Raw genomic sequence first — 27,178 nt, forward strand, 5'->3', positions numbered from 1 at the left:
ATATTACCAATATATAGAAAAAAAGAAAAAACATCAAACTTTTAAAAATTTCATAATAGAAAACAAAAACAAATTTCAGAAAAACATTACATTGAAGATCATCCAAAGTTGTGCACCAATGTTGCTCTTCACTTCCTCTTTCTTATGTATACCTTCTTCTTCTTCTTCTTCTTCTTCTTCTTCTATCCCAACGGTTACTCTTTCTCCTACAAACTCATTATCTTCTAATGTTCTTAACCTACGCATACCCTGCTTTATCCTGCGCCACTATTTCCAATGCCCGCATTCTTCTGCTTCTTCTTCGCTCTTTACGAAACCCATTTCCAGAACCACTCTCACGTGCGTTCTCGGACATTCACTCACCAACCAGCACGTGTACCCTGACCCAAGTCCCGAATTTGCAGAATTTGAGACGCACAAGTTCAAAGTTGAGCTCTTTCAGAAGCTTTCTGACGATGTAGATGAGTTTGGTAATGAACTTGATGCGGTTATTCACGTTTGTGCTCAGGTTAATGTCCTTTTTTTTTTACTCAAGAACAAAACTTTATGTTAATTGCGTTTGGGGGTTTGTTTCAAAATTTCACCTAGTTGAGAGTTTTGAGTTTTTATTTTATTTTTTATTTAATATACTTTGTATGCTAGGTGTTTGAGAAAATACTTGAACCAAATATGTGATTGATCCTTTGAAAATATTACTAGAAAATGAGTTAAGTATGCTGTTAGTCGCTACAATTATCTCAAATTTTGTTTTTAGTTCTAATAATTCTCGTTCCGTCCAACAGAGTCGAGTCTAATAGAAGAGGCTAGTCGCTGATGATGTGGGAAATCGACATTCAAATTCCGGTTAGAAGAGGTGTTCATATTTACTGTCTGATAGGATCTCCAATAGGATTACATCCAATGTAGGGAGCCTATAAGAAAAATATGGATTGATAGACCAAAAACAAAAAAGTGTAAATATTATAGGTACTACTCGAATATATTTAATTCGATATGATAGACCAAAAACAAAAGTGTCAATATTATAGGTACTACTCAAATATATTTAATTCAATATGATTGAATTACGTAGGACATGTGTGCAACTTTGTTGTTTTCTGTTTGGTCCATTCAAAGATATTGGTTATATGATTCAACATTGTAGAGTCAATGATTGAGTTCTTAGATTTTCTAATAGATTTGATTGTGAGAGTTCTAAAATAAAAGTTGTTTACAGCTTTACTTATTCAAATACGGCTGAAACCTAGTCTTTCACATTAAAGTCTGCTCTGTTCATTTTCATAGTAGTTGTGATGTCAATATCTTGTGATGTTTATACATTTACCTTCATAAGTTTTTGTTGAAAGTAGTGTCATTGTTAAACTATATTTCATGCCTTATCAATACATTTAATGCCATGGTTTTGGTAAACTATATTTCAGGACCTTATAGATACACAAAAGTCAAATTAGATTTAATTGCATGTTGATGTTGAGTATGGCATGGCTCATGTTCACTGCATTGTATTATGTAACCCTAAGAATTAAAGTACAGAATTGAATAAACTACAACAGCCACTCAGTTGACAATTTGACTCAGCATTCATCTGCTTCTTCCTGTGTTCCTCCTCATCTTTCTCTGTAGTTTGTACAATAGAAAAGGTCCTCAATGTCCTTATGGCTGAGACAATGATCTAATTGAGGTTGATTCGAATAAAAGGGTTAAAATGAATATAAATTGCGTTTTGAAGCACTATTTTTTTTTCTTATTTTTTTTGCCGAAATGGCACCGAATGAGTCACCATCTCAGTTGCGAGGGCAAACAATACTATGAGTTTCTACTTATAAGGAGTGTCATCGGATGTTGTTGGAGTTTTAGACCATTTTCATGCATTGATCATCCATAGATCATATCATATGAGACACTTCCCCACCCTAGAAGTCGCCTCTATTTCCCTTTGAATCTAATTATCTTTTCCATCAAAGAATTATACTGTGTTTGTCATCTGTGGACTAACAATGAAGTTGAAAGATATGCACATATTACTTTGATAATACTTTTTGTGTTTGTAACCATTAAATGATACTACCATTTGATAACAGCACTGGTTTAATGAGTTTCATAAGAATTCACCTTGCTTGCCGATTAATGTTAAGGGCATTGTTGATTATTGATATGTCAAGTCTGTGCTAGTTCTTATCGGATACTTGCACATTTATAATATGACTTAATAGGTTACTTGTTTGTTTCAAGAGAATGGACTGGTTTTATGTTTCTTCTTTATTTTGTTGTTTTACATGCAAGTAAAATATGTATTATGTTGTATCTGTGATTTGATCTCCAGTTACTAATGATGAATGTTTCCCAAGTAATTTTCAGAGTATTATGGTTCCAAACTCTTCGATTCGTGTAGATAAGTGTCAAGTTTGTTTATAATGGATTGGCGGTGAGTTTGACAGAATTACGGTGTTCCACGGTGATTTGGAAAAAAATATACTTCGGAGCTTCAACAAAATCAAAGTACCACTGTAGTTTTGTCAAACTCATCATAATTTCAAGCATATTTAATTTCACTTTGAACTAATTTCAAACATATTTAATTTCAGATATTTAGCGAGTTTTTACACAAGGAGTATGGAGGTCCGGGTACATTGTTGGTGACGCCGTTCACGGATATGTTGGTTGCTTTAAAGAAGAAGAAATTACCTGGAGCACCTTTGGCTGCCAGAGCATCACTATTATGGGCACAAAATCATGTAGATGAAGATTGGGAAGTTTGGAACTCAAAATGACTTGTATTTTCACATTTTTCTCTCTTTTTTACAATGTAAAGATTTATCATATGCTTGTAACATTCTGTATCCTTAAAAGTATAATAACAATAAAAAAAAAATCTCAGTTCAATTAAATTTTGATTTTTTTTTTCTTTTTGGTTATCTATACAAACATGTTGTAACTGAACATGGTGATTGTAATGGAAGAGAAGTATATGAAATTTTTTAACCTCAGTTGAACTTCCTTGACTATGCATGTATCAGGAATTCAACAGAGGGGAATCAAACACGAAAGAGGAAATTGAATGATGTTATGAGCCACAACACATTTAAGAGCTTATATCACCAGTCAATTGGAAAACTCTGAGATGCTTTGTAACGAAGGGCGCCACGATTTTAGTCTCAGTGCAGCAGGATTTGTTGATCCTACCTTTAGCCTCCGTCTATCGGCTCTCATTGCCTGAAATTTGTTATGTAGTTATAGCATCAATTCTCATTAACCAAAACAGAAAAGCCAAAAATGACTGGTGAAGATGAGTAACAGAACCAAACCTGATACATCTTTCCTGTGTCCAACATCCCTTCATTCTCACAAGCTGAATTTTCCTTTTCCAGCTCCACCATTTCCACACCTTCCACTGTTTTTCCATGTGTCCTCCTCTTCTTTACTCTCAATACCCTCTCAACCTTTTCAAACCAAAAAAAAAAAACAGAAAACTGTTTTTTCAGAAACATAATGAAGTATTGTTTTAAATAGCAGCTATATCAGCGCTACTTCCTCCGATCCTTTTAGAAATATAGACCAGATACATTAATTTTTCAATGAATCTAAAAATGTGAAATGTCTCTTATAAAAAAAACTGAAAGGAGTGTAACATAGCAGAAATAACAACTATAGTGATACTATAACACTATTTCATAGTAGAATTACACCTGGTATTTTTCACGATCTGTGATTGACAACACCGAAAACATAAAGAAGAAGAAGAAGAAGAAGAAGAAGAAGAAGAAGAAGAAGAAGAAGAAGAAGAAGGAAAAAAAAAAAACACAATGGGAAAACAAACACAAATCCTTCAAAAGGAAAAAAGTAACTAACCTTGAGTTGTGATGAGCCTATAAGCATGGCCTAAAGTGAGAGTGTCTTCAGGCTTAAGCAACTTAACACGAGTGAAAAGCACAGCCTTATTCACCTCATTATTATTACTATTATGCCCTTCTTGTTCTTGAGGCAATGGCATGATCAATGACACATAATGACCAGGATTTGCCCTCATGACATAACTTGCACTTACTGACCAATACAATCTCTCTATCTTCCCACTTGGATGCTGAATCACTAGTGCTGCAGCATCTATAGCTTGACAATTTCCCATCTCAGACACTTTCACAAACTCAACAAAATATGAATGAAATTGTACTATAATGAAAAATGTGTATATTTTCTTTTGTACTAGCTAGCACCCTATAGGGCCTTCCTTTTGTAAGAACTTCTCAACAAACTTATGGTTGTTATGAAAGTCAATTGATTGGGGACCGTGTGCTAATAATACTACTAATAATAATTATTATTGTAAAATAATGTAAAATGTGATATTTTGTTTGTATATTTTTATTTTATTATTTTATTATATGTTTGAGATGATGACTAATCAGAACCGGCAGGGGCCTATGAAGATGGTGCAAGTGCCACGTGGAGAGATGAGAAAGCTAATATCATTGGAAGCATTCAGTGGCCAATGTTGAGGGGGTCAAGGATTTTTTAGATTAGATGTAAGGTAAGGGATGGATTTGTATTATTATGATAAAATCTTTTACTAGTAAAAGGAAGGTTGAATTGCTCATAGGCATTCATTGTGATGATGTGGCACTCTAAGAAAATGTTTTCAATCTTTGTTAAAATCTTAATATTATCTCTTTTAATTTATTAAATTAAATCTAAAAAAAATTAAATTAGCATCATCATAATTGTATGAGTAACTAAAAAGATCATCATAATTGTATGCATCATTTTACATTCCTCCAAATATAACTTATAAAATGAGAAAGTTTAGTGACTAATAGGTTCACTCTCACTTTTTATAACCACCACCCCACATTCTTTTTCTACTCATTTCTAAATCTTAATATTTGACATTTTCACTCAATATTCATTTGTACTAATGTTTAGTTTTTGTTCTTCATTTGTAGGTTGAAAGAAATAATTTTTCACTACAAATAGAATGTTAATGGATGAAAAGGCCGATATTCTCAATTACTCTTATCAAATTATATTGTTCATTTAAAAGTTATCTTTAAAATATTTTTTTATCATAACAATGATTGTAGGTATACAATCTTATTTTTCTTATTTATTTATTGATATTGGTTGTTCATTTGTTATCGAGAACATAGAAACGTTATATTATTTTAGTCTACTGACTCCAGATCCATGTGATAGAACCAGAGGAAGAAAAAAGTATTTACTATAATTTATAGATTTTTTGTTTGAGTCATCATTTCCTTTCTCAAATATAACTCTTGGGTACGTATTCTTCAACTTTTAATAATGTCTTATGTTCTTTTCTTACTTTTCATGTATGCCTTCACTAATTTATTGATTTCTATGACAGAATATTGACTAAAGTATCTATTGATTTTCATGCATCCTTACGAGAAATTTGTAAAACAAATGGTCACTCATATAAGAATATCTTATCATCTATTGTATATTCAGTTTCACCATTTTATTATTTATCCATTTTGTATTTCATATTCTTCATATATGTTAATCCATAATTTTTATGGTTGGATATCTATTATATTGATCGGCTAAATTATATCTTGAAAATTGATATAACATATTTTACTATTAAAAGGAAGCTTGAATTGCTCTTAGGCTTTCTTTGTGATGATATGACACCTCTAAGAGAATTTCTTACAAAAGAATATATCAATAATGAAAAATGAAAAATTTAATTAAAAGTGACCAACTAATATTGTAAGACCTACAAACTTATATCTCGGTTATGGTTTAGAGAGAGACATAACTGATACTATGACTATTAAATTCTCATGATTGTTGAAATTCTAAAATGAAATTCTCACAAGAAGATATATCAACAAACAATTATGTATTCTTATATTATTTGTCTCAGCTTTCTACTAAATTTGGACTTATAATGATAAATGATAGTATATAATGTAATTGAGAAAAAATTGAATTGTGCCATATTGACATTTTTGCGTCCAACTTTACTAAAAAATTCTCTGATAAACAAAAAAAAAATCTTCCTTAGAAAAAAAATTAATAATATGTAATTTTACTAAAGTTATTGTATAACTATGAATATAATTTTATATTTGATATCAGACTTTTTAGAAAAGAGAATTGATAAATACGAGAACAATAACATGTCTATTATTAGTCCATAGAAGAAAAAATAATTGAAATCGGTTATGAGATTTATTTTATGCTTAATTGCAAATAATTGGAAACACCAATTAATAGTGTGACTTTTGATTATATGCAAAAGAAACGGCACACTAAAATGAAAAGAATAAAACTCGATGTGTTATTGTGGTTTTTGCATAAAGAGTTCTAATTTCTTATGCTATAAATTAACCTTTGCATAGTTAATTTGTAAAAATATAATGCAATGATAACTAAACAATCATTAGAATTAAATCTTATGACTGTTGGAATACTTCTCAATGTAACCATGATCCTTATATAACTAATATCTATTCATCTGTATCACATACTTTTTGTTTAGTCATGCTCTCTCATTTTTTGTATGTTTTCTATGTATAGATATTTTAGCAAATTATGACTAAAAAGCCATTTTTTGTGATGATTGTGGAGCACGTCAATTTGATCGGAAGTTTTTCTTCTATTTAAACTATGGATTTGGTATGTTTTGTAAAAAAAATAAAAATGTATGTCTCAACTACATTAGAAATAATTTGAATATATATGACCTATAGGCAAAAGTTTAGAAGTTAAAGGTTATAATTTATTTTATGACATCTCTATAAGTGAACTTTAAATTGCTCTTATGTCTCATATTTTCTTATTCTTTTTGGACCAATAATACATTGAAGATGAGTTAAATAAGCTATTTTAATATCTATCATTTAACTATATGATATTATTATATTTATAACAATTATTATTTTTCATTTATAAAAATATTTTAATTATATATTTAATCGAACCCGTGCAACGCACGGGTTTACCCCTAGTAATAATAATAATAATAATATTTTGTTTACAAAAGACAAAATTATCACCAGTTTAAAGAATGTGAGTTTACTAATATTAATTAAAAATAATATTTTTCTGTTAACAAAAGACAAATTATCACCAGTTTAAAGAATGTGGGTTTATAATATTATTTTTTGGTGGAAACTGGCCCGTTGAGAAGGACACAGACTTTTTTTTTGAAATAGAAGGACACCGACTTATTCTCTATTATTAAGTACGATAATTAGGGGTGTGTTTGGTAACACAAATAACCTAGCTTATAGCTTATTATATGAGCTTATAAGCTTGTTTCAAAAAATTAGAGGTGTTTGGTAACAAGCTTTTTGTACTAGCTTATAGCTTTTTTTCAGATGCTATTTCAAGTAGCATTTGAGCTTATAGCTTATAGCTTTTTACACTTTATTCCATTTTTACCCTTTAATTTAATAACTACCCACTCTAAAAAATAAACTACCCACTATCAATTATGTAATTTTATATTTAATAACCACTTAAAAGCTAATTTTACCAAACACTTTAATTTCAATAAGCTAGTTTTTCAGTTATCAGCTATAAGCTAGCTTATAGCTTATTTTTACCAAACAGACCCTAGATTAAATCTTATATACATATTCTTTAAAAAATAAATTAAGACATTGAATTCAAGTTATTAATGAGCGCCTCCTAAGACGATTCGTTTAGAAGAATCAAAGTTTAATTCCTAGTGAAACGGTTATTTGTTCAAATTTTATTTAGTTTAGGCCGAAGTCTGAGTCTCATTTTCCAGAACACTTAATTTGAACGGATACGGGACAAAAACAACTCTTTCGAGTAGATATTTTCAAATGTTACAATTCTGTTTTATTTTCAAATTATACTTTAGTGCCTCTTCTTCTGTGTTCAACGTCAAATTTAAATGCCAAAAATTTATGGATTTAATTGATATGCATCGACGGTGTAAAATAATTTTACACTGTCAATCAATACCAACCATGTTTTGCGCCACATAACCCCACTTTCCCCCACTTTCTTGACATGACATGACAAAATAATAGTTATTTATTAAACGATCGTGTAAAACTATTTTACACCATTAGTCATTAAACTCAAAATTTATTATACTTTAGTGCACCCATCAACATATAAAACTTATTCAAAAGTAATCTTCCAATTTTCTATCAACATATATAACCTGTAGAACAACATTTGTCTCTAGTGGCAAATATTTTTGTTGAGGGGGTCAAGGATTATTAGATTTAAGAACAGGCCGTGGGGTTTTATTGCAGTCTGAGGTCAAAACTGATCATTGTATAATAATTAATAATTAATCAGATTGAGAACTTGCATGGAGTAACCTTCCAATTTACCTAGCTAAGCTCATTTTATGTACTTTCTAGAATAACAATATAGCTTGGTTTCAAATCTCTCAAATCAGTTTCAAATATCAAAATGAAAATTCAAGCTCCCTTAAAACAGCCTATGGGGCATTCATGTACTCCTTCCGGCCTTAATTATAAGTAAAAATTCATTTTTCAAATTCATTGAATAACTAGGCAAAATTACACTGAAGGTCCTTTATCTTATTTATTTGTAACACTTTGGTCCTTTATCTTTTTTTGGTAATGTTTAAGTCTTTTATTAAAAAAAGACTGATGTGACAGGCACATAGGAATATTTAATTTTTTTAATTTTATTAAAATTATAAAATCCATGTATGTTCATCATCTTCTTCATACCTTCATCATCATCTTCATATATTCATCATTTTCATTCTTAACCAAAATCAATTACTTCCCAAATGCACTTCAAAATAGTATCAATCTCTATGTGTTTTGTTTACATCAATGTTCTCCTAAACTACAAAATTGAAATCCCCAATTTTCATTAAACCCTAAAATTCCCAAAATCTCCAAAATTCATAAAAATAAAATTAACCCATAAACAAATTCTGGATTTTAACCCAAAAATAGCCCCATATCATTAATCATTATGGTAGATTATTGATTGTTTCCAAGTGAAGTGAATAAATCATCAATAAATAGAAAGGATGAAATGACATAATATCAAAATGTAGAGAGGCAACATGAGGAATGTTGCAACAAAAACTATACTCACGTAATAGCCACAACCAACAAGAGCTCAGACCACCCATAAAAACTGGGTTTTGGGTTAAAATCTAGAATTTGTTTCTCAATTGATTTTAATTTTATGAAGGAGGTGATGAACATGAGATGAATGTTCATATGAATTTTAGAATTTAAATTTTTAATATTAAAAAATATAAGATTTTCTTACATGGCTTGCCAACTCATATTTTTTAAATAAAAAAAAGACCTATATGTGCGTAGTACAAAAGATAAAGGACTTAAACGTTACAAAAAAAAAGATAAAGGATCAAAGTGTTACGAATAAATAAGATAAAGGACCTCTGGTGTAATTTTGCCGAATAACTAATATATGTGGTCTATGATCAGATACATAAATTATCCTATGAATCTGAAAAGTAAACTTTTGCTTATAATTAGGGTTGAAGTAGTAAGCAAAATGAAGTTAGTAGTCGCTTAACAGACAATATTAGGTGTAGTACTCTCAAAAGTAAGAATGTCAATTGTAAAATAAATCTTTTCACTTCTTACAATGTAACAAATCTAGAAGCACACAATATCTAGTGTCATTTGCATGGAAAGATATGTCACAGAACAAATCGTCTCTTTCATTTCATTTCATTAAACTGGTTTACATCCAACAATAGCCAATGTTTGCCAAGAAAGAATTGGAATCAACAAAATAGATGGTGGAATAGGGGAAGAAACCATCCCAAAAGCAACCACTTTCACTAAACTTTTCTAAATTACATGGCATGCATGTCCAGAACCAAAACACAGAAGAAGACAATTTTCAAATTTTCCCTCAAGTTTGGAAATCAACTTTTTCAATGGTTCTAAATATTCACAATTTATTCCATTCCATCAATGTTTCTTTTGTTCGCTACTGTATTCAACTTCAGCGTTCTTTAATGCTTTCAACTTTCTGTATCCTATATCAGTTCCAAATACCCTATTATAAAGGACAAAAATATCACACACTGGTGTCAGTTAAGCAAGCAGAATATCCAATGCATAAACCAATGTTACATGGAAATGAATTCTCATCAGTCAAAACATTATCTAGACCATATGAATTTGATCCGACAGTTCGTGTTTTGACTTCATTTTTGGATATGTTTTGCAAACTCGAAATACAAACCGTCAGATTAAGATCCGAAGGCTGAAATCACGTGACTGTGTGAATACAACAAGGTTATCACAATGGCAAAGAATTCAGGTCCAATGTTATTTAACGTTATCCCATCATATTGAGAAGAATATGTTAAAAACTTACCAATCCATGTATGTAAAGGTTGATGAATAGTTTCCAGACTTAGTGTACAACAAACGGTGATGATAGTCATGAAAGTCAGCTCTGAAAAATGGAGATATAAATTTGTTAACAACAAAGAAATGAGCATAATAACTGAAACTAAAAGGTTGATGTCAAGTTAAGGAGAAGGAACATGAAATTCACCCTCCATAAAGAGGTAAGAAGTTTGATGGACTCCATGGGAAATGGTAACCGCAATGTGCCTCAACCGTCTCAAGGACTCTAAGAACCATCCATAGCCAGAGAGTAATCAAGTGTGGTCCAGTGACAGCAGGACCAAGAATGGTAGCAAAACCGAGGAAAAGTATCTCAGCAGGATGAGCATATTCAGAAGTAAGTCCAAATGGTGTAGCATACCTTCACAATATAGTTAAAAACCTTTGAGATTTAAGCAAAACCGCAAACCATTTCTCAGTTCATTGATATTTGATAGACTACATAACATGTATAAAACTTACTCATGATGGACACTATGTACGTGTTTGTACAACCATTTTGTGTGCAGTATCCTATGTCCCCAATAGAATACAAAGTCCTCCAAAATGAAGTAAAATATTATTTGCGTTAGAACTACTCTCCTGCAAAATTGAAAGCAAGTCTTGCTAAGCAATCTTATTGGAAAAATGTATTCTAAATGTTTTTAAGAAGAATTCTCATCATGAAACTCATAAGAGAACCAGTCTTCTAAAGAAACCTGAAAGTACCAGGACGGCAGAGGAAGACTACTTCGCATGCCCATGTATCTGAAGACAGGATATGAAAAAATCATCAGAGGTAGATTTACTCCAAAATGATACATCAACAAGCGAATAATACATCTCTCCTCAGATGCAGGGCTGTTAGTTTTTGCCTACATGAAAGTGAGTATATTAGTAACAAAATCTTACATACCGATTGATCCCTACTATGCTCTAAATCAATAACTTATCCATAAAATTTTAATTGGGGAAAAACTCATATATATATATATATATATAATATATACTGCAGTACCAGATCTCAAACAATAGCAGAAATAGGATTCAGTCCGTAACACATAGACAATTATATATCAAGCTAAGATGGAATAAATTTATCTGACATCTGGTACCAAAAGATGTTCTCATGATGCATAAGTTCAAAGAAACAAACAAAATTGTTCTATATTTTCAAGGGTGTTCATTTTGGTGAGAATGGTCAACCAAAAATTCGACAATCAATCAACAATAAAAGGCATATTGCAAAAACATGTATCGTAAGTCATAACAGTAAAACGTAGAACATTATAAAGGAAACTAAACTGTAACTTTAACTTGTAAATACCAGAACACATTGTTTTAGTACAACACAGAAGGCATGGAAAAGGTGAATGATTGATTGATATCAATTATCATGTAAATGGAGCTGCCCTAATGATCTGAGAAGCATATCAATAAGTTTGTCATTTGAACTTGCCACAAGTTATTCGAAGGGAAAGACGGGAAAAAAACATAAAATGGTTAATCTAGTGTTGTCAAATAGCAGCTACAATGTTGCAGAATTTGAACAAATCGCTATTGTTCCACAATATGCTATTTAGTATTTACTACACAGCATTGTCAAAAATCAGGTCTATAGCATCGTAGCATAGTGGAATTTAAACAATCTGTTACTTTCAGTGATTGACAACACTAGACTAATCTTCATTGAAATAAAAAATAAAAAAAGTTTAAGGAGGCAATGGAATTGAAAATGGAGAAACCTGAATTTTGTACTTTGACAGACATCCGGCCCTCTCAAGCCATATAAAAGGTAGTCCAGATAAAAAGAAAACGCTTTCATGAATAAAGAAACTCCCCAAACACGCCAATTGAAAGTCACTGAAATTTGTGATCAAGTACTACAGCATAAAAACGCGAAAAGTCAGGAATGTTATTTGAACATCTAAAAGTTAACAGCGTACTCTATTTCAAATACATCAATTATAACTATTGATTTGACTTGGAGAAGGAGAAAAAACTAATTAAAAAAACAAAATCACATTTACACCGTATATAAAAACGTTATTGGACAACAAAATTGTCGTCAAAATAACATTTCTCCAAATTATATACCAAGCCAAAGTCAAAGTACAAAAAGAAACAAACAACATTTTTATTCTAAGATTTGAATCAACAATATGGGAATTCAATTCTAACTAATCTTGTCAAATATCGGTCAGTCTATTACATAGCGGAATTTGAATAAATTGTTATAGTTCCGCAATACACTCTTTAGTAAAACACAAAAATTATTGTCAAATAGTGCAGCAGTATAGCCCTGTAGCGTAGCAGAATTTGAACAAACCATTATTTTCTACGATCTATGATCAACAATCCTGATTCAAACAACAAATGTTATATCAAACAATCTACTGAAATAAATAAATATATATATATATATATATATATATATATATATATATATATATATATATATATATATATCAATGTAGAAGAACTTGCAAGATTCAATTAAAATAATATTATTTATTAATTTTTTGACAAAACAAAATTGGTACAATGTTATATTGATTGATTCTTACTCCAAAGTTGTACATTGTTTGTTATTTCCTCTTTTTTTTTTTTATGAATACATTTGAATATAAACAAGAATCTGATATTGAAATGCAATGATTTATGATGAAGCACTGTTTTTGCTCCCTAATAAATGCATAATCTCGCGATATGCAATGAAAAATGTAATCAAGAAAATGAGAGAGTGATTATGATTGTTTGTTGAATTGATTAAGAAAAATGCATGTGATGATAATAAAGGGGAAATAAAATGGAAGAAGAATGAAGGGAACGGAGAAAACCTGCCAAAGAGATTCGATGATGAATGAAGCAACCATAGCGAGAGAGAGAGAGAGAGAGAGAGAGAGAGATATGACAGTAATGCCTGCCCAACCCAAGTGTAGTGTGTCACAGTGGTGAGTCCCAACAGATCATCGATAACTCCCTTCCCCAGTCCCTTCTATTCTATGCTGCTTATAAATATAAGGCTTAAATGCAGTTTTGACCCCTCAAGTTTCATAATTGCTTGATTTTGGTCCCCCACATTTTAATTGCTTGATTTTAACCCCCTAAATTTCACAATTGCTTGATTTTAGCCCTCCAAGTTTCAATTGCTCGATTTTGGCCCCCCAAGTTTACCCCCTTTTGCATTTGCTAGCCCCCCGTTGAATATTTTCATTAAAAATTGGTTATGTGGCATTTTAAAATTAAATAAGTATTTAAAAATAAATAAATAAATTACAAATTGTTTTTTAAAAACTAAATTATAATTTTTTTTTATTATATGTAGTTTGTAAAATAATTTTGTTATATAAAAAAGTAAAAAAAACATTTTATGAATTATTTTTTAAAAACTTTGTAAACTTTTTTTTAAATAAAAAATAATTATTAAACTTTTTATTAAAAAAACAATTTTTAATACATTTTTATAAAAGCAAATATTATTATTTTTTAATTAAAACATATTTTTAATTTTTTTAAAACGTCACATAAGCAATTTATAGTAAAAAAAGTCAACGGGGGGCTAGCAAATGCAAAATGGGGTAAACTTGGAGGGCCAAAATCGAGCAATTGAAACTTGGAGGGCTAAAATCAAGCAATTGTGAAACTTAGAGGGTTAAAATCAAGCAATTGAAATGTGGGGGGCCAAAATCAAGCAATTGTGAAACTTGAGGGGCCAAAACTGCATTTAAGCCTAAATATAAATACACCCTCCCTCCCTCCCTCCCTCCTTCCCTCCATAATAAAATACTCCGTCCGTCCTAAAATATAAGCAAAAAGTGGTAAACTAAAGTGGATGTATTTGGTTAAAAATTTAGTCCAAATACATCCACTTTAGTTGACCACTTTTTGCTTATATTTTGGGACGGAGGGAGTACTTCTAGTCTAGAGTGAAGACCGCATATAGGGTAGGGTCTTCACATCACAAATTATCTAACGGCTTAGTTCAATTTATCACAAAAATTATATTTTAATTAATGTGTCATACTTGTCAAAAAATAAATAAAAAAAATTAATGTGTCATCTATACCTACTCCCTCCGACCTCTTTTATACGCAAATATAGTATTTTAATTTGCATACTTATTAAGAAGTTTTTTGTTTTGATTTTATGTAAAAATTCTATTACAATTACTAAAATGACCTTATATATTAACTAGTCTTTAAAGCCGTGCTTCCGCACGGATGTAACTATTTTTTTTTTTTGACATACTTTTATTTATTGGAATTGGTCTATTATAAGTCAACAATCAAATGACTCAGTTAATAAAAATTAATATACACACATATTTACATATCAATAAGGATTGCACTGCAAACCAAAATATATATATATGAATATATTTTCTTAATGCACCCACTATGTAACACCAATTGCATATATAAATTTGAAATGCACGCTAATTATAATGACAGAGCTATCAAATAGTAAGGAATCATTCATTGAACTATAATTTCACATGCAGCTCGAATTTGTTTGTTTTTCTTATATCGGTAGGCTACTTGCAGTTGCAGGTAATTTGTAGTGAACTAATTAAAGATGCGAAAGTTAAGCTATTTTTACAACATGTGCTTTTTCTTTATTGTGCTCACAATTCAAGATTGGTTTCAAAAAGGACATAAGTAATTCTCATTCATATTCAACATGGCAAGGTGTGAGAATATTTTCCTTGCTATTTTTATTCAAGGCTTTACAAATAAGATTGTAACCCAAGCACCTAAACCAATATCATAAAAAATTTCAAGTCATAGCAACCATCCTTGAAATAACAAAGCCAAAGCCACCTAGCTGGAAAATGTTCCCTGCGTTGGTTCTCCTGCGCACATATTCAAAATGTATCCAAAATTAGGATTATTATGCATGCTTTTCAAAGTTAGTTAAATAAACATGCTGAAATTTAATGTTTGAGGACTTACTGTGTGCATAAAATAGTACAGTGACTAAAAACCATAGCATGAAACCAATTCCCCTTAGATCTCGATTATCTTCCCTTTCAATCAACCAAATAACAAAGCCTACAAAAATATGAATAGCTGCTATCAAAAGCCACATCTCTTTTGTAAAGGCATCCAAAAATTTCCATGTTTTTGATTTTGCTGGTTGTTCAGTAACCACCATGTGGAGGTCAGATTCAATATAAGGTTGTGAAAAGTCAACTAAATTATATCTATATGCCATTATCCCTGTATAACCAACTGCACCATCCGATGCCTACTTGGATCTTGCAAGATTGCATAATTACCAATGTATACACGAAAATCATTCACCAAACATGTCGGTAACTTTCACGAGGCTATACAATAATTTAAAATAACAGAATTATAAACATATGATATCTAAAAAGGCAATGGATAGTATTTAAGCAGCTTATAAGGTAAAAAACAACTTATTTATCTAAGCTTCAGTTAGCTAACTACACATTTGCCTGCACACGGTAGTAGTACCTACTGATATATTGAAAGCATGTTTATATTCATTTTTATTTTCTTTGGCTTATTTATGTTTAAATCAAATTTTGTATCAGTGGCATGGTCATTCAAATTAGTTTTTCAAAAACTCACAAACCATGTTTTGAGATACATTAGAGTATAAAAACATCAAATTTAAACTATCAAATAAGTTTCATAGTTATAACTATAAGTCTTCTCTTCACATCCATAAACAATTATCACAACAAAAACAAAACTAAAGATGCAATTTCATTTTAGAACAGAAAATAAAAATTCTAAATCAATTAATGGCCGAATTGAAGGCAATAAAAAGATTACTTGTTTTTGTATCAGTGGCATTAACATTCAAGCATTGTATTTGTAAATATAAAAAAAAGTACATTTGTGGATACCATCTCCCAGTCACAAAACAAAAGAGTAAACCAATATACTACTTGGTGGGTAAGATGATTTTGTAAAGCTGTTACCAAATTTACAAAGAAACCATCACATAGTAAACAACTAATATACCTCTTTAAGATAAAGATTCCTATGACTTACAATATATGGTATTGAGAATCCCAGTTTCAATTGAGCCATTATGTTTCACTGCATGAATAAAATTATGATAAAGGAACAATATTCAAGCATAAATATAAAGTTTTACAAAATTAATCGCAAGGGAAAACTTCAATGCATACCCATATGTATACAACACCAACTATTCAGTCAAATACTCGCTTGCCTTATCAATCTCACTCCTGCAAGTGTACCCACTATTTATCATGTCTATATTAAATTAAATTGGTTTAAAAATATGAAACAAAAACAAATAGGGATGATGGAGCCAGAAAAAGATTAGTTAACAAAAATGGTAATTTACGAGACATGAAATATTAACGTGGTTAAAAAGAGAATGCATTCATTAACGCTTCTAGTTTGTAGCAAAGCCAGCAAGTAATGTTTCATCCGTTCTGTGCCAAAACACCCAAACATTATGCATTCCTTCGCATGACTTTGAATCTGAAGCCAGACTGTAAACATGTTATTAAAGCAAACACAGCTGGTTCCAATTTTCCCTTTCAATTATAAATCAATACCTCCCTACAAAATATACATATACCAAACATAGAAATTAAAGGAAACAATTAAAATACTCTTTGTACTCAATACCCCTCAACAACCCTTAAATGATTGAAGTCAATGTTTTCTTATTCTCTGCACCATTTATCCCTCTCAAGTAGCATGTTATTATTAAATGACTATCACACTTTAACCCAACCTAATAGTATCACACTCAACATGTTATTTTTTGCATAGAAAATATTGATTCTTCACAAACAAAACATTCATTAAAAATCATTCATTGATTCTTCACAAACAAAACATTCATTAAAAAGTAATCTTATGTTTTTGAAACCAATCCAACATTGAATCAAACATTGTATTTTTTGTTTCTTATTGCAAAGCTCATATGAGATTATAATCATTCTAAAAAAAGGCTTCAAACAGGTTTGATAATTTAGCTAGTAAAATCAAACTCCATGCTGCTCAAATTGAATGAAAGTTCCTCTTGCATACCATTAAGTAGCTCAAATTGAAGTTTTTATGTTACACTTCATGTGATTTTACATCATAAATTTTTTATGCAATTCCATGGCACAAAAGGCAAAATATGTTATAGCTACAACAGACTGAACTTGCAACAAAATAATCAAAATCGAAATGTTGTTCATTGATATAAAATCAAAAACTCAAATCTCAAGGCTAAACTAATATTTTTAAATATCATACCTATTTACTCAGTCTCATGAATAGCAATCTCTGATTTCACATGCACAAAATAAAACATGATGTGAGTAGAAGCAAGAAGAAAAATCACAAACAAATTGAGGGCCAAAATAGAATGGATCTGAATCCTTGCCTCTACATCGGAGGCTGCCGCCGTTGTTGTGTGTGCTCCCTGTTCATTCATTCTGCATCGTCAATCCTTTCCATCCCTAATTATAGACAGTTTGGATACAAAGAACTTCAATTTAAACTGGCCAACAACAAAAATTTGAAAATCGAAGGATTCATAATTCAAATTTATAGATGAAACCGAAAACCCTAATCTTTTGCAAATCAACAGTACCTGAAGCGATGACAAATTTATAGATGAAACCACAAGAAATAGCACACACGAGAAGAAACTGGAAGCGATGACCAATTTACCTTCCATCTCAACCCAACCCAAATTTATAGATGAAACTGTTTGTAGAGGGAAAATTAGAGCACCAGATAACGCCTAGACGACGAGACGATATCTGAGGAAGGTGTTTTACACAAACAAAAAGCGTGATTCAGAATTCAAATCAGCGTGATTGAGAATGTGAGGGAAAATTAAACCACCGCCACCGGTTAATGACTGCACCATAAAAACATGAAGGTATATCAGGGGAAGGCGATGGGTTTTGTTTTATGCAGAACCACAAAAGACAAAAACATGACAAAAAAACAAAATTGAAAAAAAATTTAAAACGGAGTCGACGTGGCATAAGTGAATTAAATCTACAGTGTCCAAAATTCGTTCTCTATGTGTCAAGTGTATAGATTTTGCATTGGGACTCTACAATCATCTTAAAAAGTAGAACAATTAATTAAGGTAATTTTGGAAAAATAGCATTAAATAAAGTTGATTTTGATAATTTTTGCTTATATTTATGACAAAAAAATTTGTTGGCTTTTGCTTATAAATAAGGCCGGAGGGAGTATATATAAAGAGGATATAAAAGTTTTGGTGTCGACTTTTCATAATACCAACAATACCCTTGACTTTTATAGTAAGGATACATTAGTTTTTTATTCTCTAAAAAAAACAAAAAAAAAAGTTTTTTATTCGTTCTAATAGAGAGATTAATTTAATGTCTACCACAAGTCTTAATTCTACGAGTAGGGTGATGACGAAATTTAGGTTTGCGTAGAAGAAGACGGTTTCACGAGATATAGACTTTGTAGTAGACATTAATTGATCTTAATTTAATGCATTTTTATATTAACACTACCTCCATATCTCTTTTATTTATTTTTATTTATTTTTTCATATAAGCAAAGTTTGAATTATAAGAAGTATAAGAGTACTCAACCCTTACCTCCATATCTCGTGAAGTCCTCTTCTTCTACGTGAACCTAAATCTCGCTCTCATCCTACAATCTCCACCGCTCCAGATTGTGTTGTCACTCAATGCCACACCACCTCGCACCATCACTGCTACGCCTTTGTTCGCGTCACGCCATCACAGGTGACTGATGTAGCCGCAACGGGGGTGGAAAGATGAGTTCTATACTCCGCTCCACGTGTTTCCATCTCTCCTTCCAGCAAGCGCTTAGTTTCATAGATTGGATATTCTCCTCCGCCCCGAAGAGTTTAAGGTTATCTAGGTTAATGGTGTTGCTGTTGTTGGTGCCTGGTGGTGACTGTTTACGTTTTGGGTGACAACGATATCCTGGTTTTATTGAGTCAAATAAGTGCTGATTTTTGGGAAGGGTGGTCACTATTTCTTCGTCATCCTCATATCGGTGCCTTGGTGGTTAGAAATGGTCGTTATTTCTTATTGCTGGTCAGTGGGTTATTGGTTGTTACCGTGTTGGTGGTTGTGTTCATTCACCGTTTTTAAAACCTGAATTTGGTGCCCATCATTCTCAATGTTTTCTTTTCCTTTTCTCTATTCCAAACATAGCATAAAAGAAGTTGTTGAAGTACTGTATTATCTTACCTTTAGGGTCTGTTTGGTGCACAGGATAAGAGACAGGATAGCATAACTGTATCATATCCTGCCACAATCCAGTGTTTGGTGATACAGCAGGATATGATAAGTTAATCCTGAAGCTTATCCTATCTTGTCTCTCTAGTTATAATTCTTATCCTGAATTTGAGCTGGGTTACCAGCAGGATAGGATAAGAAAAAAAAATACTGGTTTATTTTATAAAATATATTTTAAAATACATAAAATAAAATTAATAAAATATAAATAATTAAATAATTAATTTTTAAATATATATGTGATTTTTTCACAGGGGTAATTTTGTAATTTATATATTCTAAAAAATCAAAATTTTACTAAAATTACAATATTTTAAAGTAAAATTATTATTAAAAAATTGACAAATAGGGATATTAATTTAAATTTTATAAAAAATTAAATATAATTCTTTTGCAATAGTAGTTTTATTATTTATGTATGAGATATATCATATATTTATTTGGCTTATCTAACATGTATATATTATTGAGTTATTTATTTGATCATGATTCATATAAAAAATTAAACTTGATTATTTTCTCATGATTTTTATTTATAAAATTCAAAGTATTACAAAATAATTTAAAAAAAATAACAATTGTTTTACAAGAGTAATTTTGCCAATTAAATATGTTATATATCTTATCATATTATTATGAGCAAGTATGTATTAAAAACAAAATATAATAGTTATCATGTTTGTTATCCTGTGTGCACCAAACACAGGATATGATAACTGAGTATAACTGTTATCCTGCTGTTATCCTATCCTATCCTTATCCTGTTTTATATCCTATCCTGTCACTATGCTATCCTGCGCACCAAACGGGCCCTTAGGGAATTTATTTTTGGATCCTAACCCAAACTTAGGGGAACATTTATGTACACTTTTAATGCTCATTGAAAAAAAGTACATTAATTTTACAATTAGAATTCATAGGAAAATCCTAAATAGTGCCTCCGGGACACTAGTTAAGGGTATAAGGCATTCTCTCTTATCATTAATTTTGTCATTTGTTTCCTTTTTAGTATGTTTAACCAGTGTCACGAGATACTATTTAGCATGATCCTATAAATATTAGTAACATTTGGTGGTGTGTAAAATTTGGCCTCTTAAAAAAAACATTTGGTGTTTAAAAAAAAAAGTGTCCTTATTGTTGAGAGCTTTGTCACATACAAATTAAATGTTCAAAATTCATTGATGTTTTGCAAAGCCTTCCTTTGGTTCCATGGAAATAAAGTGGGAGGAAAGAAAATTACGCAAATCAATGCATAAACTTGGACTAATGTTATTCTATATTCATGCATTGATTTGCGTAATTTTTTTTCCTCCCACTTTCTTTCCTTAGAATCCTTAGAACCAAACGCACCATAAAAGAGAGAAACAATTTTTGAAAAGTACTTCTTCTATAAGTTTGGTTAATCGTGAGAATAATCTTCTTTACTTTGTGAGATGAAGTTGATGATGACAAAGTAGTGTGAAGAAGAAAAAAAATGGAGAATTATTATATTACCTCCGTCCCTAATTTAAGACCCTTTTGAGATTTTTCTTTGTCTATTTTTATAAGATCACTTTCAAATTTTCAAGGGCATTATTTTTTTTACCAACATACCCTTAATTATAGTGCATCTTTTTCTACAATCCTTAATAAATACACTAAAAACATTAACTTCTCTCTTTAAAGATAAAATTGTAAAAACAATACTAATTATCAACAAATTTAATATCACAATCAACTTTCTTAATATTTGTGTTTTTCTAAAAGGTATCTTATATAGGGACGAAGATATTAAATATGATAATATTCTTGTAAAAAAAAATTACAATATTCATATTGCTACTCTCAATTGCTACATTAAGAATGAAGAAAATTCTGTTTTCTAAAATTTAAAAATCACAAGCATTATTGCGAGAATTCTAAGAGCATCATAGTCTAATATATAATTACACAGAAGGAAAAAACTTGTTTAGATTAAAAGGAAGAGAATAAAATTCTTCACTTCTTGTATCTGTTTTGAATGAACGAAACTTATCCCACCAATGCATTCCTCTGTCTTTACGTGTTTGATTGTCTTTCTTGTGCAATGTTACATCCAAGAAAATTGCCAAAAAACTAGCAACAAATGCTTCAGATGCAAATGGAACATTGATCATGTCATTGAACTGTCAAAAGGGAAAGAAAAAAATCATTTGTTAAGGATTCACTTTTCTATAAACTCAATCCGTAAAATATAAGTAAAAATTCACGTTTATTGAAAAACTGATATAAATATTTGTTTTTATAAACAACAGAGATGGATTATACATTAAGATAGTTGTTGGAGAATATGGGACAAAATTTGACGCTGTTATAGTGTCATGCTGTAACAGATCTGGATTGTCGGATCTAAAATCAGCAGTTTAGATTATTTTGATGTATGTATAAAATCTGTACCATCCAATCATAAATAAGCGGTCCAGATTTATTACTGTGGAAAATTGTGTTAAATTTTTACCGCAGGGTTCTGAGAATACAGCTTGACATTGGATAATTCACATTATTTACTCGTACATTTTGATTCTGTTTAGTCTTTTGTTTTATCTAATGTGATACTTCACGATATATTGCATGAATCAAAACTAAAAAAAGAAAGAAAAATACCCATCTTGCGCGTGTATGTACAGGACCATAGCCTTTAAATGCTGTGTACTCATTGAAATATTGTGGTATTGAGAATCCCATGAAAATAGAGAACCCTAAGATGAATTTTGTTCTAAAGCTGTTTAAATTGCAAAATTGAAGGAAGCTAAGACCTGCAGAGCCTGAATTGTATTGTGCCAACACAAATAAAAATGTAAATAAATATTTTTCCGAGAATCAGAGGGTTAATAAAAGAAAATGTAATCAAATGATGCTTGAATGAAATTTCAATAATAAATTAATAATAGCTCAACATCTTTAAATTGATAATAATATTAATACATACCCACATAGGCAAAGAAAAGGCAATATAAAGCTGCAATTATTGGTGCTGGAATAGAAGCAAAAACTGCTCCAAATTTTCCTGCATATAATGATTCATAACAAATGTTTAGGTTCAAATTTAAACAAAACATCAAACAAAAGCACACCAGAATTATCAGTTATGTAGTACCGACACTTCATATTGAAGGCCTGTCTAATGTCTAGAACCTGTCAATGTTTAACAACCCGACACATTTAGTTACATTCAGTCACTTCATTTAATTTTCTAAAATGATTACTTGTATGTGTAGTATAAGTATCATTATCATATTTAGTGTTCGTGTCAATATTTGTGTTTCGTAGATCGCCAGCATTAAAATTTCACCTAGAATTGAGAAAAAGATCATGAATCCAGCTGATATTTGAACAACCCTTCGGCTACCTACACGTGTCAAAGCTAACAGTCCTGCATTCTCCCTAGAGAAAAACCAAAAGTGTTAAAATAAGTGCGTTGCAGTTGCAGAAACATAAAAAATCATAATGTGGCAGCCCAGATTAGGGTGCATACACATTATTTTAAAACCCTTCAAATAACATGAAATTATAATGGATTGAAATCTTACACAGAAACTGATGATCCATTCCCTGTCCCAAATATCCCAGATAACATTATTCCAACTCCCTGATACATAAGAATTATGAAATAACAATTTTAGATGATCATAAAAGAATTGAACATAGTATGAAATTATGACAAAAAATGCAAGATTAATAAATATAAGAAATTTTTGTTTACCTGCCAACCTACACCTCTGCTAAGAACTGAAGGTGGAACTGGTGTTGCACTTGCATACCTTGACACAGCAATGAAAGCACCTGTTGACTGTGGAACAAGTAAATTTTATGGTTCGGTTATTTCTACATCTCCCAAAGATTTTAAAAACCGAACTAGATAGTTCAACCGATTGAACCAACTTTTACTATGGTTCGGTTATTTCTGTGGTTTAATTGCATGAAACCGTTTCATCCTGATTTGAGCCGTTTAATGCAATTGAATTATGATTTAAACAAAGGTCTCAGTTCGATGTCTGGTTCAGTTTTTAAAACATACTATATATGCTATTAGCAACCACAGCTACATGTTAAGAAACCAAAGCTCTTCCTCAACAAAGCATATATTAATTACCAAATAACAATAAACACATACCTCTACTAGAGCAACAAGTGAAGCAGCCATCATAGCAAAAGTTTCACCAGCATCAAAAGTTGGAGCTCCCCATTGAAAGGGATATGGAACTCTTATCCTGCAAAATGTATTTTGTAAGAAACTATTTGTTCGTTCAGATTGACTTATTTGAGCTTATCTACTAATATAATTAATTATGATAATTTTTTGGATGGCGACATGTCCACAAGCAGTTTTCAGATAGTTTATGAAAACAATTTATAAGACCTTTTGCGACAGAAATAGCCAATACATAAGCACTTATGTGATAAGCGCTTAATTATGTTGTCTTTCATCTAATATGGTTGATGTAGACACAAAAATTTCAAGAGTTTCCAACTATATATGTAGATTGAAAAATACTATTATTACCTAAATTTAGAAGATACAACATTTCTATATATGATTGGAAAAACCAGCACAAGATCTTACCAAGGAGCACCACCTATGATTCCGGCACGGTCTGTCCTACATGTAATTTGGGTTTTAGGTGCTGAATTTTTATAAGCTCCACCAACTGTTAGAAGATAAGCATAAAGCCACACAATTGCTACTGAGAATAAAACTGCAAACCGATCGAAGAGTGGCTTATCTCCTTTCATCATGTGAGGAATGTACTGCAAAATGAAAACAAAAGAACTAACAAAACTATATATATAGCTGAACTATGTTGGTTGTGAAACTATAATTTTATATTACCTGTGAAAATACTACTAGGATGATGATTTCTGGTAATCCAATCTCCACACATTTTGCAAGCTAGAATTCAACAGCCAAAAACAATGAAGAGAGTGAGAATCACACATTATAATTATAAAATACTATTATGATAAGAAAACAAGGACTAGTTCTTGTTGCAAATATGCATACCACAGGAAATCCAAATTCATACATTCCAAAGCCCGAGAGAGCAACCAAGGGAACAGCAGAAAGAGGACTTAAGAACCTAAACAAAAATACAACAAATTGTTCATGAATATGATTATATATGAGGATGTACTAAATTGGTAAGTATGTGCAAGAAAAATGTAGAATGTAAGAAATATTTCGGGACTGCTAAGTGGCGGCCACGGGGTGCCAAGGGCAGAGCCAGAAAAATTATAGAGTCTGGACAAAATTTCATATGTGACAATATATAAATAGTCTAACAAAAAACTCAGTTTTGTCCTAAACTAACCCCTAAAAACTCAGCTCCGCCCATGGTGCCAACCTAGTTGGGATGTCTTATTCTGGCATTTGATGATTTCACACTCTTTTGTTAAAATAAATGTGGCAGAAAAATGTAAGAAAGAGCAAAATGATCAAGTAGTTTAGAAAGGACAGATTCAAAAACCTCACTACATTGCGCCAAAGGCCACTAAAACCAAGAACAATTTGAAGTGTTGAAGCAACTATAAGTGCACCTTGTGTTCCCCTCATTATCTTCTCAAATTTCTGCATATTTGTCAAGTAAACAATACTATGATTACATAACAAAAATGAAGATCTAATCAAGTAGATTTGTGACAAACAAACAAACCTCATGAGGATTCACAATATCACTATAACGACCGGCCAGAATAATTGAAATGGTTGTTGGCACAAAAGTGTAGGATCCTCCGATGACAGCAGGTAGACGAGTCCCGAATGTTGTTTGAAAAAATGTGTTAATTCCAGCCACAAATAGTAGAGTCTGAATCACTTTTGCTTTCTCTTCCTATATTGAAATCCTTCATTAGATTTATGAACCTAACAAAATATTAATAACCACTTGCTTCTTAATTTAACTTTGATCCAAAGACTTACATTTCCTCCTCCCATTTGAGGAACTAGAGAACTTGGAATTAGAACAGTTGTGCCAAGCATCACAAGGTAATGTTGAAAACCAAGTAGGATTGCCTCAGCTTCATTAACATAAAAAATGAGATTAGTTTAGAGACGGTTTATTATATTTCTATAGTTTTAGGGACCAAATAGGAGAGAGTGATAGTTTAGGACTATGTATCATTGACACCTCGGATTGAAGATGTTACAATGTCGTATCATGTGTATACATAATACCGACACATGAGGTTATATGTATAATTACTTTTATTTTCTTAAATTGATGTTTACGTGTCAATGTCGTATCTGGTGTGTCTGTGCTTTATAGATTTCAGGATGAAATTGAAGGTTTAATTTTGATGAAACCATGTAATGTAGCAAAAAGTTTGATGTGAGGAAGAAAGAGGCTCAAGTACTAGCAAAAAAGTTGTTTGAATGAAGAAGTTAAGTAACTTACGCCATGGAGGAGGACTTGTAATGCAATAAGAAACATTTGGTAATTGATCTTTAACTGGATGTGGAAGAAGTTCATCTTGCTTTGGTTGTGGTGCAGCTCCACCTCCTGCCATTATTCTTCTCAAGCTTCACTAGACTAATGTTTTCCTACACATCAACTTTTCAGCCTAAAAATGAGTAGATAGATAATTATGCAGCACTAACACAGACAGAGACACGAACTCAATTCAAAGAAGTAGTAATGGCAAGAAAAGAAGCTCAATTCACTCTTGGGAAGTTAACACAAGAATTCAAGTTTAAGGGAGACAACTTGTCAGCAACATAATGCAATGCAACAAATGTTGAAGTATATGACCCACATGGAGTATATGAAAACATAAAAAGTGAGTGTGAAGATGTGAAAATAAAAAAAAATAAAAGGAAAAGGAGAGAGCCAGCTCTTACTAAAGCAACAAAGAAAACCAGAAATCCAAAAGAATCTCTGAATTGTTACATTGCTTTAGATTTTATTAGTACAATATATTGTATTGTAATCCACTATTAAATAGTGTTAACCAATAACCATAGTACTTTTCTTTTTATTCAACACGTAAAGATAAAGTAATGTATAAAAGCATCTTGACCTTCACCTTTATTAACCTCAGATTTACTACTATTTAACACACACCAATATTTTTTTAAACATAAAAAAATCAGTAAAATATTTTGAGTTTTTAAACACAACAAAAAGTTTACCATTTTCTTCACTTTTTTACCTCTTATTGACTGTAAACGATCAAAAGCTTTTATTTTTAACTTGACCCAGAATTTGAAAATTAGTTGGAAGTAGCACATTGGTTGTAAATTGTGACTTTTTTCTAGTTTTAAAAATTTAATAAAATATTTGGTAAAAAAATAATAATAATAATAATAATAATAATAATAATAAAATATGGTTGATTGTTTAGTCCATTGTTAGTTACTTGCTGCTCAACCTTTCACATATATATGGGTGAAATTTCCTATAGTCACTGCAGTCGGTCTATATAAGTCGGTAGATAAAGAATAAACGGATCAAATTGATAATTTGAAATCTTAACTGTCCAATCTTGACCATTGATTGAGGTCACCAGCGAGAGTGACCGCTAG

The 27,178-nt window shown here is 31.0% G+C and overlaps 4 protein-coding genes and 1 long non-coding RNA gene across 6 annotated transcripts; 1 reads left to right on the plus strand and 4 right to left on the minus strand.

Moving 5' to 3' along the window:
* The first annotated feature begins 76 nt into the window (after window positions 1–76).
* Window positions 77–2,888, plus strand: LOC123897608 (protein PLASTID REDOX INSENSITIVE 2, chloroplastic-like). The gene is made up of 2 exons (XM_045948318.1): window positions 77–508; window positions 2,586–2,888. Exons 1-2 carry the CDS (start codon window positions 119–121, stop codon window positions 2,769–2,771), a joined length of 576 nt encoding a protein of 191 aa, XP_045804274.1. The 5' UTR covers window positions 77–118; the 3' UTR covers window positions 2,772–2,888.
* Window positions 2,856–4,289, minus strand: LOC123897609. Its single transcript, XM_045948320.1, has 3 exons — window positions 3,850–4,289; window positions 3,306–3,442; window positions 2,856–3,213 (listed from the first exon to the last, which is right to left on the minus strand). The coding sequence occupies exons 1-3, from the start codon at window positions 4,124–4,126 to the stop codon at window positions 3,103–3,105; spliced, it is 525 nt and encodes a 174-aa protein (XP_045804276.1). The 5' UTR covers window positions 4,127–4,289; the 3' UTR covers window positions 2,856–3,102.
* A 5,381-nt stretch (window positions 4,290–9,670) lies between these two features.
* Window positions 9,671–13,373, minus strand: LOC123898285 (methylsterol monooxygenase 2-2-like). The gene is made up of 7 exons (XM_045949200.1): window positions 13,211–13,373; window positions 12,116–12,253; window positions 11,100–11,245; window positions 10,854–10,973; window positions 10,540–10,752; window positions 10,357–10,437; window positions 9,671–10,032 (listed from the first exon to the last, which is right to left on the minus strand). The coding sequence occupies exons 1-7, from the start codon at window positions 13,244–13,246 to the stop codon at window positions 9,945–9,947; spliced, it is 822 nt and encodes a 273-aa protein (XP_045805156.1). The 5' UTR covers window positions 13,247–13,373; the 3' UTR covers window positions 9,671–9,944.
* A 1,544-nt stretch (window positions 13,374–14,917) lies between these two features.
* On the minus strand, window positions 14,918–18,268 carry LOC123898845. Of its 2 annotated transcripts, none has more exons than XR_006805450.1 (6): window positions 17,973–18,268; window positions 17,633–17,838; window positions 16,540–16,599; window positions 16,400–16,447; window positions 15,326–15,424; window positions 14,918–15,225 (listed from the first exon to the last, which is right to left on the minus strand). It is a non-coding gene; the product is annotated as an uncharacterized LOC123898845 (long non-coding RNA). The 2 variants fall into 2 exon arrangements; XR_006805451.1 differs by having other exon boundaries at window positions 16,540–16,872.
* A 3,141-nt stretch (window positions 18,269–21,409) lies between these two features.
* Window positions 21,410–26,525, minus strand: LOC123899618 (nucleobase-ascorbate transporter 6-like). Its single transcript, XM_045950793.1, has 14 exons — window positions 26,052–26,525; window positions 25,577–25,674; window positions 25,311–25,487; window positions 25,125–25,225; window positions 24,662–24,737; window positions 24,491–24,550; window positions 24,224–24,408; window positions 23,774–23,870; window positions 23,363–23,449; window positions 23,190–23,248; window positions 22,952–23,043; window positions 22,589–22,666; window positions 22,264–22,424; window positions 21,410–21,785 (listed from the first exon to the last, which is right to left on the minus strand). Exons 1-14 carry the CDS (start codon window positions 26,161–26,163, stop codon window positions 21,567–21,569), a joined length of 1,602 nt encoding a protein of 533 aa, XP_045806749.1. The 5' UTR covers window positions 26,164–26,525; the 3' UTR covers window positions 21,410–21,566.
* Window positions 26,526–27,178: the final 653 nt, after the last annotated feature.

Source organism: Trifolium pratense, linkage group LG7, assembly GCF_020283565.1.
Source record: "Trifolium pratense cultivar HEN17-A07 linkage group LG7, ARS_RC_1.1, whole genome shotgun sequence".
NCBI classification, from domain to species: Eukaryota; Viridiplantae; Streptophyta; class Magnoliopsida; order Fabales; family Fabaceae; genus Trifolium; species Trifolium pratense.

Bases quoted from the DNA above. Each gene is read 5' to 3' on its own strand.
- LOC123897608 (XM_045948318.1), top strand. From the start codon at position 119: ATGTTGCTCTTCACTTCCTCTTTCTTATGTATACCTTCTTCTTCTTCT. The intron at 509-2,585 runs GTTAATGTCCTT...ATTTAATTTCAG, and splicing joins TTATTCACGTTTGTGCTCAG to ATATTTAGCGAGTTTTTACA.
- LOC123897609 (XM_045948320.1), bottom strand. From the start codon at position 4,126: ATGGGAAATTGTCAAGCTATAGATGCTGCAGCACTAGTGATTCAGCAT. The intron at 3,443-3,849 runs GTTAGTTACTTT...TTTGGTTTGAAA, and splicing joins TAGGCTCATCACAACTCAAG to AGGTTGAGAGGGTATTGAGA. The intron at 3,214-3,305 runs GTTTGGTTCTGT...AACAAATTTCAG, and splicing joins ACACAGGAAAGATGTATCAG to GCAATGAGAGCCGATAGACG.
- LOC123898285 (XM_045949200.1), bottom strand. From the start codon at position 13,246: ATGGTTGCTTCATTCATCATCGAATCTCTTTGGCAG. The intron at 11,246-12,115 runs GTTTCTCCATTT...ACTTTCATGTAG, and splicing joins TGTCAAAGTACAAAATTCAG to GCAAAAACTAACAGCCCTGC. The intron at 10,753-10,853 runs GTAAGTTTTATA...TATATTGTGAAG, and splicing joins GTACATAGTGTCCATCATGA to GTATGCTACACCATTTGGAC.
- LOC123899618 (XM_045950793.1), bottom strand. From the start codon at position 26,163: ATGGCAGGAGGTGGAGCTGCACCACAACCAAAGCAAGATGAACTTCTT. The intron at 24,738-25,124 runs GTTTTTGAATCT...ATTTTTGTTTAG, and splicing joins CTTTGGCGCAATGTAGTGAG to GTTCTTAAGTCCTCTTTCTG. The intron at 23,249-23,362 runs GTAAACAAAAAT...CTTATGTATCAG, and splicing joins GCAGAGGTGTAGGTTGGCAG to GGAGTTGGAATAATGTTATC.